General features: G+C 38.7%; 1 protein-coding gene and 2 long non-coding RNA genes across 5 annotated transcripts in view; 2 read left to right on the top strand and 1 right to left on the bottom strand.

The window, feature by feature from the left end:
- Positions 1 to 8,394, bottom strand: part of LOC117551647 (hydroperoxide isomerase ALOXE3-like) — a 25,370-nt gene extending 16,976 nt beyond the window's left edge. For 2 of the 3 annotated variants that reach the window (XM_034224588.1, XM_034224589.1), the window contains exons 1-2: positions 8,073 to 8,220; positions 7,159 to 7,292 (exon numbers count right to left, since the gene is read on the bottom strand). Coding sequence is in view for 1 of the 3 variants with exons in the window: in XM_034224587.1 (XP_034080478.1) it covers positions 8,073 to 8,177 (105 nt within the window). In the remaining 2 variants the exon portion in view is untranslated. Of the gene's footprint in view, positions 1 to 7,158; positions 7,293 to 8,072 lie in introns of all 3 variants that reach the window. The other variant, XM_034224587.1, reaches the window with a different exon arrangement.
- The window catches only part of LOC117551652, a 70,823-nt gene that overhangs the window by 48,730 nt on the left and 8,920 nt on the right, over positions 1 to 13,173 (top strand). The window lies entirely within an intron of this gene.
- Positions 7,910 to 13,173, top strand: LOC117551653. The gene is made up of 3 exons (XR_004569837.1): positions 7,910 to 8,503; positions 10,317 to 10,452; positions 12,264 to 13,173. It is a non-coding gene; the product is annotated as an uncharacterized LOC117551653 (long non-coding RNA).

The following is a 13,173-nucleotide window of genomic DNA, read 5'->3' as shown; positions in this document are numbered from 1 at the left end:
AGTTTACAGTGTTAACAAAATAAAATATACTGCTGTTTCTGGTTTAGTTTACGACGGATATATTCTGTTATTGTTTTGATATTTGTAACACAAAAGCGATGGAAAAACCCCACAGCGACACAGAAAATATGGTCTTAACATGACCCAGCGGTCTAGTAGTTAATAAAAAACAATAATATCAAAACAAATTATTACTACTAACTTTATTGTGAAATTAAAACAGAACGGTAAAATAATAGTTTCCGGTCTATTTTGAGGCCAGATCTCTGTAGATAAATAAAGAACTACGACAGATGTGTAATATTTAATGCCGCCAAACCATTTATTACAATGCATTCATGTGATGACTTTCAAAGAGTAAAGCAAGCACTGCTGAATAAAGTATGATTTATCTTTTACGAAACGTTTTTTTCATATGGAATGCAGTTGGAGGTTAACCAATCACAGAGCTTGAGGCAACGCGGAACAATCGCTGAGGATTCTGGGTAGTGTAGTGTCTTCGGCCATCCTAAACTGAACAAATATTTGTTTCTCCGAATCGAAGGGGACAATTACAAAAGCATTGTACACAATTTAAACCAATCAATGTTGTGTAATCAACAAGGATAATCTGGTGTTTTTGAGTTGATGAGTAGTGCAGATATCACTGTAAAATCAATCGACATTAAGGAGAATACTCACTTCCGGGTGTAAAATCCTCCGTTATCCAATGGGAATGGATGCTCACATTGCTCTCCGTAATACAATAAAGGGGACATGATCAAATCGGAATATAATGTTATTTTTAAAAAAGTTAACTAAAAGGGAACAATCTATTGGACACAGCTGAAGCTCTGGCCTTCCTTAAAAACTAACTAATTTAATAAAAATCACAGTTGTATTACACACAATGCACTGTTTTTTTAGAACAAAAATTCGTAACTAATGCACCATAATACATTCTGACGAAAAATAAAAATTATTATGAATACAAATAAAATAAAAGAAGCCTCCCGCGAGTTACTACAAGCTATAAAGTAGATTTTAAAAACGTTTTATAGAATAAAAGCTCACTGCAGGACGTTGTAGAAATGTGTGTGTGCACCATGACAAAAGAGCCTCATTCACTTTACTTTGGGGTTGTTTGCGTGGTGCAGACACGTAAATGTAACAAAGTTCGTGACTCCACCACGCAATGCGGTGTTAATGAGTCGTGGTGGAGTCACGCATTCTGGTGAGATCAGGTTGCTTTTATCCTGGATAAAGTGTTTAAGTCATGGATGTTTAAAGTTTAACTTCTTCATATGTCTAATATTATAGTTGACTTTTCATTCAGGAAGTATGACGCTGCGCTGTCAGTATGCTTCTCGTTTGTGATTGGTCGAATGCTCCAAATACCACCCCTTTCATGTGAACGCGCACCTAACTCGATATGACACGGCTGGCTTGAGCGATCCACTTGATAACCCGCGTCGTAGTACCGTTTAGCGAGAGCGCGTATGTTTTGGATTAGGCCAACCGGCTAACTCAAACATATCCAGGTTAGGTTGAACCAGCTTCGTAGTACAGGCCCCCGGGGTACTGCAGCTGGAGCTGTTTTCTGGTGGATGAGGGAACAACAGACCCCGCTTCACCCCTGTGAAGAATCCTCAGTGTCCTCTCCACTTTCAGAGGAAGGGTCAGAGGTAACTCAAAGACATGCTGGACTCCAGAGGTCATTTCGTGCCCGTGTTAAGGAAATTGTGCCCGTCTTCTAATTAAATACAAATTGATTCTGCACTGAAATGCCTCTCGGTCGAACTGCATGTGTATCTTTGGCAGCCAGGTGCATAAACACACTGAACAGTTGTTTTTGTTTTTGGGTAATCAAGTATGAGATTAGTTTTGTATCATAAAGATAAAGCAACACTTTCTCAGAATAAAGCAAAACTATGAGTTTAAAAGAAGAAAAACAACTAAGTCAAGCAAAATAAAATTAATTTCAAAAATAAAACTATAAATTGCAAACAAATCATTTGTGTAATCATGTAAACTATAAGTCTTTTTTCTTTGTTTTAACATACAGTTTTTGTTTGCAGTTCTTGTTTCTTCTTTCTCAATGATCAGACTTTTGCTCTCGCTGCAGCTCTCTCGTTTGCGCTCCCTGGTTTTTTGTTTGAGATTTTGACACAAACATCCCAGGTGGGCGGGACTTTCAGGGGTGTGTCCCCATTGGCTACTCAGCTTTTGAGTGACAGCCCACTACACCACAGATCATACAGTGCAACTCATGCAGCAAACTCCGGAGTCCACTCGGCCACGTTAGTGTCGGTGTCTCCTGGGGAGTTTTCATGAACATATCGGATTTATCTTATGGATTGCAGTGCATTATACTTGTGTTGTGTAGTTTATACTTTATTCCAACTTTAAATATTTTAATACCTGAACACACTGCTGCTGTTAAATAATTTCCCAATTTGGGATTGATAAAGTGTCTGTCTATTTATTTTATAGATTAAAAAAACACATCTATGTATTTTTAAACTACAGGTGATACACAATATAAACTGTATACTATTATTTTTTAAAGACATGTTACATTTCAAAAGCATATATTGCTATGTTTAGGACAAACAATTAAAGACTGCTTTAGAGCTGAAGCATTCATACACAATGGATAAAACCGGTGTTGTTTTATTCTATATCCTGTGACAAAAATTATATACATTTAGCATTAAAAATTCAACATACTATTCCTAGCCTGAGGAAGATATGAATAATCAACAGATGTGAATGGAATCTCTAACATTTTCATGTAGAATAAAGACAAAAGAGTGATTATACAAATTACATTTATTGAAATTTGAACCAGAAGATGAAGTCTCAAAGAATGTTTTAAATAAAAGGACATAAAACAAAAAGGTGGATAATAATAAAATCTATTAAATGTAAAGACATTTGGTCAAATGAAATGACACTGAGCCAGTGATAACAGTAACGCCAGCGTGGATGAAGCTGGTGCAGTTCTTTCTTCAAAAAATGAAGGGAGCGCAAAAGAGAAAGCTGCAGCGAGAGCAAAAGGCTGATCATTGAGAAAGAAGAAACAAGAACTGCAAACAAAAACCTATGTTAAAACAAAGAAAAAAGACTTATAGTTTACATGATTACACAAATGATTTGTTTGCAACTTATAGTTTTATTTTTGAAATTTATTTTATTTTGCTTGACTCAGTTTTTTTTTCTTTTAAACTCATAGTTTTGCTTTATTCTGAAAAGTGTTGCTTTATCTTTATGATACAAAACTAATCCCATAATCAAGCACCTCTTCAAAGACACATTTGATTTGATTATTTCAAACGTGTAATATAATAATGAAATGAAACAAGAGAATTATGATACTGTAGAAACGTAAGCATCAAATTGATAAACTAAATATTATTGACACGTATTTAATCCCACCCCTTCTCCCAAAAACTAAATTAACAGTTTTCTTTTAACAAAATATACATCTAAATGTATGTCTACAATATACATTTACAATTATAAATAGATTATATCATTATTACTACAATATATATACATATATATATATATATTAATTTACGTTGCATGTCAAATTTGATAAGACAATTATAAAAGACTATCTTCTTACATCTGACATACAAAATACATTTGTTATTAAAAAACAAAAACATAATAACAACAAATTGTCGTTAATAATAATAATTACATTTCTGTAAGAAAAACATATTTTCATGCATTTTTAGATCGTTAATAACAAGCATTACAATGTCTAAAGAGACTCGCTGTGTATGAGACTCAATACTCGCTGGTTGTACTTTTCAAATCAAATCAAGTTTTATTTATATAGCACATATATAGCTCTGCATCAACCAAACGGCTTGCTGCACCCTCGCTGCGAAGGGGACCCAAGTTCCCATCAGCAAAACACGTGAGTTTGCTATCCTCCAAAATGGTGGAATGAGCTCCCCATTGAAATCAGGACAGCAGATAGCTTGCACACCTTCCAGCGCAGACTGAAAACTCATCTCTTTCGACTCTACTTCGAGCGATAGAATTAATAACAAAGCACTTATATACTAATAAAGGACTGGCTTACCTAAAGCCAGTTGAGTAGCACTTGAAATGTTTTTGCTCTATGAAACCTGATGTACGTATATGATTCTGTTTTCTTCAAGTTTGTATTTTGTTGGTCGAACGCACTTATTGTAAGTCGCTTTGGATAAAAGCGTCACCTAAATGCAATGTAATGTAATGTAATAAACGATTTTTGGTCGAGCCAAAGTGCTGTACATATAATAAAAATAGCCTACAGTAGAGACACTTTACAGCTAATACAATAGCACAGATTGTTCAGAATATCAGTATGAGAAAAAATGACACCCTCTATTCTTAGACCCTCACATCGTACAAGGAAAAACTTCCGGGAAAAACCCACAGTTTAGAGGGAAAAAATGGGAGAAACCTCAGGGAGAGCAACAGAGGAGGGATCCCTCTCCCAGGACAGACAGACGTGCAATCAGTGGCGTTTCTATATGTACAAAAGTGGTGGGGCACAAAAAACTTAGATGTCTATATATAAGCTTCTGCAGTGAGGTTCATGGCTGGTGAGGCACTGGCACTGACTCTTCAGGTTTACACATATTATATTTTGACCTAAATCAAAATATAATATTATTTTCAAAAGCCTCTTTAGTCTGATGCTTCAATTAATTTTAAACAGACAGTTCAACAGAAGGATACCCAAAAAATGTAATTTTATCATTTAAATATTGAATTGTTCTCTCTTAGTAAGATCCCATTTTCAATAAAATTGTGGTCTTACGACTTGAAGATGAAGTCCATTTGCCTATCCGTCTGGACAAAAATCTCTTACTTTTTTGTAAAAGTCCTCCTTATCTTCTTGTAGTTTCAAAAGTCTATCATAAATCTAAATGATGGATTTATGATTCGAAAATTATAAAAGTAGGGTAGACATGTGGATATTATCTGGCTGAACAAAACGTACATTTATCTAACAGCTACGTTTCCCACAGATCTTATTTTGAGCTATTTTCTAAAATCCTATGGAGAAATCTCATTGCTTTTTTGTGGAGGGAAGCCATGCGCAGCTTACTTCCTGGTTTTAGGACGCGTCTCTCTCCTTCTTTTCACCTGCTCTTCACACACTACACTTTTCGCGGCACACGTACTTACAGCCAATCAGCTCTGAATTATGTGAGATGACGTATGGTGGGGATGGCAGCTCTATGCCCCTATGGTCATTATTTGTTGCCACACACATTAAATAGGAAAATACTCTGAGCATGCGCAGTGTAGTTTTTACAGTCACCGTTCACTTAGACAGTGAGAGGGAGGGGCAGGTCGGGTTTTGTCCCACATGGCTCTAAACAAACAGCTCAATAGGCACACACTGTAGATACTAATTAGAAGAACACATACTAAAACAGCAATGTACAGACGAATCAGATGATTAAACATGATCTTAAAATATATTTTATATATATTTTAATTAATTTTTTGCATTTTGTTGTAATCATTATTTTAATACTTTCTGCTGACACTAGGTGGGGCTGTGCCCCTAATGACCAGTCGCCACTGCGTGCAATAGATGCCGTGTGTACATCGAAGAGAAAATACATTTTACAGCAAAGGTAGTCCAAATGTTAGGAAATGCATGTGTCTGTAATAAGAAGATGAATCTACGAAGATGTCAACTACAATCCTGTGGGAGCCTTTAGGGAGGCAGCAAGACGAGACCCAGGCAGGACCGCAGAAGTACTTTTGCAGGCATCCAATTCGCTAGGTGGCGATGTTGCAAAACAACTAGGGTCCTAGGAGTGCAGTCCCAGGAGCGCGGTCCCAGGACTGCGGTCCTGAAACTGCAGTATCCGACCTATGTCTCCGACGCTGCAGCTTCATACTACTGACCAAACCTGCGGCAACTCCATAGTAAGGAAAGTAGCTATTGGCTGTCCCAAAAGTCGCCAGAAGTCCCTAAATGACGTCATCGCCTAATTTGCATATTAGTGGCGGTATTAGTAGTACTATAGTGGTATATATAGTGGTACTATATATTAGTGGTATTAGTGGCATATTAATGGCGGTAAAATAACGTTCCACCCCCTTCAAGGATCCAAACTTGAAACCACCAGAGTAAATCCAGACGACAGTAGATCAGAAATGTCTCTATTAGACAAAGTAGAAAGTGGAAATAGTCGTAGTAGTTTTTAGTATAAATATCCCTTACAATAAAGGCAGTATGCCCGTGTGTCATCTCCAATAAATGGCTTCAACCATCCTTTAAACTCAAGGTTTAATTCCCACTCCTTTCTGTACTTTTGTGAATACAGTTTAGACCTTGACATGATGACCTACGTGGATGTTTAGCTTGTCACAGAGAGGCACACACACAGTGGACGAGGTGATTAAGTGACTGAAGCTGTCTCGACGCGGGAGAGTGTGGCTGTCTCCTCTCTGCTCTGACTGCAGCTGAGCTGCTGCGGGAGGCAACTGTGAGTCTGCGCGCCTGTGAGTACTATGGGAGGGCTGAGGGGCTCACGGCAGATCGTTAACTGCAGAACAATACGTGAGTCTCCAAACACCAGAAAAGTCCCTAATAACACCATTAAAAGTCGCAGAATTTAACGACAAAGTCGCCAAGTTGGCAACACTGCCTGCGAGCAATGCTGGTGGAAAGGCTACTGCCTGAATATGATTAATGAAAGGCAGGTTTTCCTGTAAGTTAAATCATTTACAATTCTTAATATGTTCTTTTCTAAGGTCACATTGTTCTGTTGTCTTATGTAAAAAACATCTTAGTTATAAATGTTTTCTCTTGGATTTATTTGCATTGCATTGGGTATTGAGTTAATCCAAAATTGACAGAAAGTAATGAGGTTACATGTACTGTGTAGTGTATTTTGTTATGAAATAATTGCAATGGGTAACATTGTACAAGTAACTCCCCCGACTCTGATAGTTTACCCTTATAAATGACATCAACAAAAATAAAGAGAACATCCTTTTAGCAGTAATTTACATTTCACTCTCTTCACTTGACTTTCATTGCATTTCTCAAATCAATTCAAAACAAAAACATAATAACTCTAAACGAATCATTTGCAAATCCTTTTAGTATTCTTGTTATGGGTCTAACTGGAACAAAGAGCTTCTTACCTGTTCCTGCCTGCACGAGAATGTAGGTAATGCTTTGGATGTCTGGTTTTATAGGAACCAATTAATTCAGCTCGAAGGCTGTTTTTATGTAGTGATGTTCCAACAGAATCAGAAATCCTTTATTTGTCCTGCAACTGGGACATTTACGGGTGTTACAGCAGCAAAGGTACAGTGCAAAAGGAAAAAGAGTAGAATTACACATCGAATAAAAAAGGCAAGCACATGTTATTGACATCTGTCCATATGAATCAAGAAAAAATAAACTTTTAAAGGGAAAAAGTTAAGGCTAATCCTCTAACTGTATGGTGTGAGTTACTGTAAACACAGTTAAAGAAGATACACATTTGTTTCTAAAAGTACTACATTAAGATTATACGTTACGATATAGAAAATTATTTACATGTAATCTGGATGTACCAAAATACTACGTACAGTATACTTTTACAGAGTAATCAAAATAATCAAATCAAAGAAATGTTACATTTATAATTTGTAGTTCAGGACCATGGACAATGCAGCTTCCTTGCATTGACAGTTCTCTGTGCTGAATTTCTGCTGAGTTTCCTTTGCCTCATTTTTAATTTTGTGAACTGTCTGGTTTAAATGAGTGTGTTGCTGCTTTGATGAAGCCTAATTTGATAAAGTTTCAAATTAATTTCTGAAATATTTCGTTAATAAATATTTCATGAGTAATATAGTTGTCTTCGTCACATTTTATTTGGCATTAGTAAATAATTATGCACATTTACAGATATTTGACATGATATGAGTGATAACACGTGTTATAAGGGCTATTTTGCACAATAGGTGTGCCTTGAGATTTTTACTTGTCCTTTGGTGTGCCTTGGGCACAAAAAGTTTGGGAACCACTGCTCTAGATGAACTCAATCTAACTGGAACAAACAGCTTCTTACCTGTTGCTTCCTGCACCAGCATGTAGGTAATGCTATTGGAATGTCTGGTTTGATGGGAACCGATTCATTCAGCCCGAAGGCTGTTTTTTTAAGGCATTTAGCCATGGAAAAGTTCACTTTAGAATAACAAGCACATACTGTACATCAGTGACCCACAACTGGCGGCCCGCGGGCCACATCCGGCCCGCCCGACATTCTCATCCGGCCCGCACTACGGGGGTGACTGTGGCGTTGGCTGAGTGTTTACTGCGTTCGCCTCCCACCCATTTTATTTTTTTACAACGTCGTGAGTAAGGTGCAGTACCGGAGTCCAACAGAGAGGCAGCAGACTGCGTACTGCGAAACCTTCCCTGCCTTCAAGAAGAAGTGACCCTTCGTTGTGAAGAGTCTGATTTGTGCGCTCCGCTGGGCTACTCCTCTAACTGTATGGGGTGAGTTACTGTAAACACAGTTAAAAGAAGATACACATTTGTTTCTAAAAGTACTACATTAAGATTAAGATTATACGTTACGATATAGAAACTGATTTACATGTAATCTGGATGTACCAAAATACTACGTACAGTATACTTTTGCAGAGTAATCAAAATAATCAAATCAAATATTTGCACTATTGTTCTGGAAAGTGGAAAGCTGTCGAGACTCTAGATCAGTGGTTCCCAAACGGTGTGCCGCGGCACACTGGTGTGCCGTGAGGCAAGTCCGGGTGTGCCGTGGGATTTTGTGACAACCATACGTTATTATTGCAATATACAACTACACAAAAAGAATGATTTTTTAATTTACTATATCAGTACTTTGTAGGTTTATATGTACGTAATCTGCGCGTCCACATCATGTCCACATCTCCACGTGCAGTGCTGCATAAACATGGCTGAGTCAGCGATAACTTTCGAGGGGTGGAGGTATGCCCATTATGTTGAGTTCGTCCGAAGAATAGACAGGAATGTGACGGTGAGGTGCAAACTGTGTCCAGGCCAGAAGCTGTTATCCACTGCTGGAAACACCACGTCAAACCTCAACAAACACCTGCAAAGAACACATGCTAAGGTGAAGCTATCGCACACGCTATTTGTTGTTTGTTTATATCACGCAGTCTGTTCTTCTTCTCTGTCTTCCGGTTGTTGCCTGTTTTGAATGACAAATACACACTACCGCCGCCTGCTGGTAACTAAAGTTATTGCCACTCACGCATGCGCAGTTCGTACGTGCTCGGCGAGTAAAGTAACGAGTTACTTTATGTAGATAGTAACGAAGTAGTGTAATATGTAATATATTAAAACATTTTAGTAACGACCCCATCTCTGGAGTTGGCGTTCTCTACTCTGATTTACATGAAGAACAACAGGAGGTCACGGCTCTCTGTTGAACAGGACTTGCAAGTGGCCCTCTCCTCAGTGCCACCAAGGATTAAACAAATCTGCGCGCCCCGACAGGCACATGTATCTCACTAATTTGTAAATCGGCAACATATTTCCAATAGCACATGTTTCAATGCTGATTGCTGAAATGTTACATTTATAATTTGTAGTTCAGGACCATGGACAATGCAGCTTCCTTGCATTGACAGTTCTCTGTGCTGAATTTCTGCTGAGTTTCCTTTGCCTCATTTTTAATTTTGTGAACTGTCTGGTTTAAATGAGTGTGTTGCTGCTTTGATGAAGCCTAATTTGATAAAGTTTCAAATTAATTTCTGAAATATTTAGTTAATAAATATTTCACGAGTAATATAGTTGTCTTCGTCACATTTTATTTGGCATTAGTAAATAATTATGCACATTTACAGATATTTAACATGATATGAGTGATAACACGTGTTATAAGGGCTATTTTGCACAATAGGTGTGCCTTGAGATTTTTACTTGTCCTTTGGTGTGCCTTGGGCACAAAAAGTTTGGGAACCACTGCTCTAGATGAACTCAATCTAACTGGAACAAACAGCTTCTTACCTGTTGCTTCCTGCACCAGCATGTAGGTAATGCTATTGGAATGTCTGGTTTGATGGGAACCGATTCATTCAGCCCGAAGGCTGTTTTTTTAAGGCATTTAGCCATGGAAAAGTTCACTTTAGAATAACAAGCACATACTGTACATCAGTGACCACCAACTGGCGGCCCGCGGGCCACATCCGGCCCGCCAGACATTCTCATCCGGCCCGCACTATGGGGGTGACTGTGGCGTTGGCTGAGTGGTTACTGCGTTCGCCTCCCACCCATTTTTTTTTTTTACAACGTCGTGAGTAAGGTGCAGTACCGGAGTCCAACAGAGAGGCAGCAGACTGCGTACTGCGAAACCTTCCCTGCCTTCAAGAAGAAGTGACCCTTCGTTGTGAAGAGTCTGATTTGTGCGCTCCGCTGGGCTACTCCTCTAACTGTATGGGGTGAGTTACTGTAAACACAGTTAAAAGAAGATACACATTTGTTTCTAAAAGTACTACATTAAGATTAAGATTATACGTTACGATATAGAAACTGATTTACATGTAATCTGGATGTACCAAAATACTACGTACAGTATACTTTTGCAGAGTAATCAAAATAATCAAATCAAATATTTGCACTATTGTTCTGGAAAGTGGAAAGCTGTCGAGACTCTAGATCAGTGGTTCCCAAACGGTGTGCCGCGGCACACTGGTGTGCCGTGAGGCAAGTCCGGGTGTGCCGTGGGATTTTGTGACAACCATACGTTATTATTGCAATATACAACTACACAAAAATAATTATTTTTTAATTTACTATATCAGTACTTTGTAGGTTTATATGTACGTAATCTGCGCGTCCACATCATGTCCACATCTCCACGTGCAGTGCTGCATAAACATGGCTGAGTCAGCGATAACTTTCGAGGGGTGGAGGTAAGTCCCATTATGTTGAGTTCGTCCGAAGAATAGACAGGAATGTGACGGTGAGGTGCAAACTGTGTCCAGGCCAGAATCTGTTATCCACTGCTGGAAACACCACGTCAAACCTCAACAAACACCTGCAAAGAACACATGCTAAGGTGAAGCTATCGCACACGCTATTTGTTGTTTGTTTATATCACGCAGTCTGTTCTTCTTCTCTGTCTTCCGGTTGTTGCCTGTTTTGAATGACAAATACACACTACCGCCGCCTGCTGGTAACTAAAGTTATTGCCACTCACGCATGCGCAGTTCGTACGTGCTCGGCGAGTAAAGTAACGAGTTACTTTATGTAGATAGTAACGAAGTAGTGTAATATGTAATATATTAAAACATTTTAGTAACGACCCCATCTCTGGAGTTGGCGTTCTCTACTCTGATTTACATGAAGAACAACAGGAGGTCACGGCTCTCTGAACAGGACTTGCGAGTGGCCCTCTCCTCAGTGCCACCAAGGATTACAAAATTCTGCGCGCCCCGACAGGCACATGTATCTCACTAATTTGTAAGTCGGCAACATATTTCCAATAGCACATGTTTCAATGCTGATTGCTGAAATGTTACATTTATAATTTGTAGTTCAGGACCATGGACAATGCAGCTTCCTTGCATTGACAGTTCTCTGTGCTGAATTTCTGCTGAGTTTCCTTTGCCTCATTTTTAATTTTGTGAACTGTCTGGTTTAAATGAGTGTGTTGCTGCTTTGATGAAGCCTAATTTGATAAAGTTTCAAATTAATTTCTGAAATATTTAGTTAATAAATATTTCACGAGTAATATAGTTGTCTTCGTCACATTTTATTTGGCATTAGTAAATAATTATGCACATTTACAGATATTTAACATGATATGAGTGATAACACGTGTTATAAGGGCTATTTTGCACAATAGGTGTGCCTTGAGATTTTTACTTGTCCTTTGGTGTGCCTTGGGCACAAAAAGTTTGGGAACCACTGCTCTAGATGAACTCAATCTAACTGGAACAAACAGCTTCTTACCTGTTGCTTCCTGCACCAGCATGTAGGTAATGCTATTGGAATGTCTGGTTTGATGGGAACCGATTCATTCAGCCCGAAGGCTGTTTTTTTAAGGCATTTAGCCATGGAAAAGTTCACTTTAGAATAACAAGCACATACTGTACATCAGTGACCACCAACTGGCGGCCCGCGGGCCACATCCGGCCCGCCAGACATTCTCATCCGGCCCGCACTATGGGGGTGACTGTGGCGTTGGCTGAGTGGTTACTGCGTTCGCCTCCCACCCATTTTTTTTTTTTACAACGTCGTGAGTAAGGTGCAGTACCGGAGTCCAACAGAGAGGCAGCAGACTGCGTACTGCGAAACCTTCCCTGCCTTCAAGAAGAAGTGACCCTTCGTTGTGAAGAGTCTGATTTGTGCGCTCCGCTGGGCTACTCCTCTAACTGTATGGGGTGAGTTACTGTAAACACAGTTAAAAGAAGATACACATTTGTTTCTAAAAGTACTACATTAAGATTAAGATTATACGTTACGATATAGAAACTGATTTACATGTAATCTGGATGTACCAAAATACTACGTACAGTATACTTTTGCAGAGTAATCAAAATAATCAAATCAAATATTTGCACTATTGTTCTGGAAAGTGGAAAGCTGTCGAGACTCTATGAACTCAATCTAACTGGAACAAACAGCTTCTTACCTGTTGCTTCCTGCACCAGAATGTAGATCATGCTATCGTAACCTCTGGTTTGATGGGAACCGATTCATTCAGCCCGAAGGCTGTTTTTCATGGCATTTATATGGGAAAGTTCACTTTGGAATAACAACGGCAAAAACAATTATTTCTAAAATACATTTTCTTTTTAATGAAGGATCATTATTGCCGTGATTGCTACTAATTTAATAATATTCCAACAGAATCAGAAATCCTTTATTTGTCCCGCAACTGGGACATTTACAGGTGTTACAGCCGCAAAGCTGCAGTGCGAAAATAAAAAGAGTAGACTTGTAGACTAGTAGAAAAGGCATCACATATTTTAATCTTCCCATATGAACAATATATATCTTTCTTTAAGAAAAAGAGCGCGCGGAATTATCTCTAGGCTTGTTTGAGACAAGCGAGACCTGCGCAGAGCTGCGCAATTTCGATCAACGTCTTGCTAGTGCGTTGCATGATGGTTAGTCATTTTGTCCGACTTGCTCTGTGTCACGATCACAGGTAC

Source organism: Gymnodraco acuticeps, unplaced genomic scaffold (assembly GCF_902827175.1).
Source record: "Gymnodraco acuticeps unplaced genomic scaffold, fGymAcu1.1, whole genome shotgun sequence".
Taxonomy (NCBI): Eukaryota; Metazoa; Chordata; class Actinopteri; order Perciformes; family Bathydraconidae; genus Gymnodraco; species Gymnodraco acuticeps.
The sequence above is the reverse complement of the archived record's forward strand: the minus strand, read 5'-3'. Positions and strand labels throughout refer to the sequence as shown.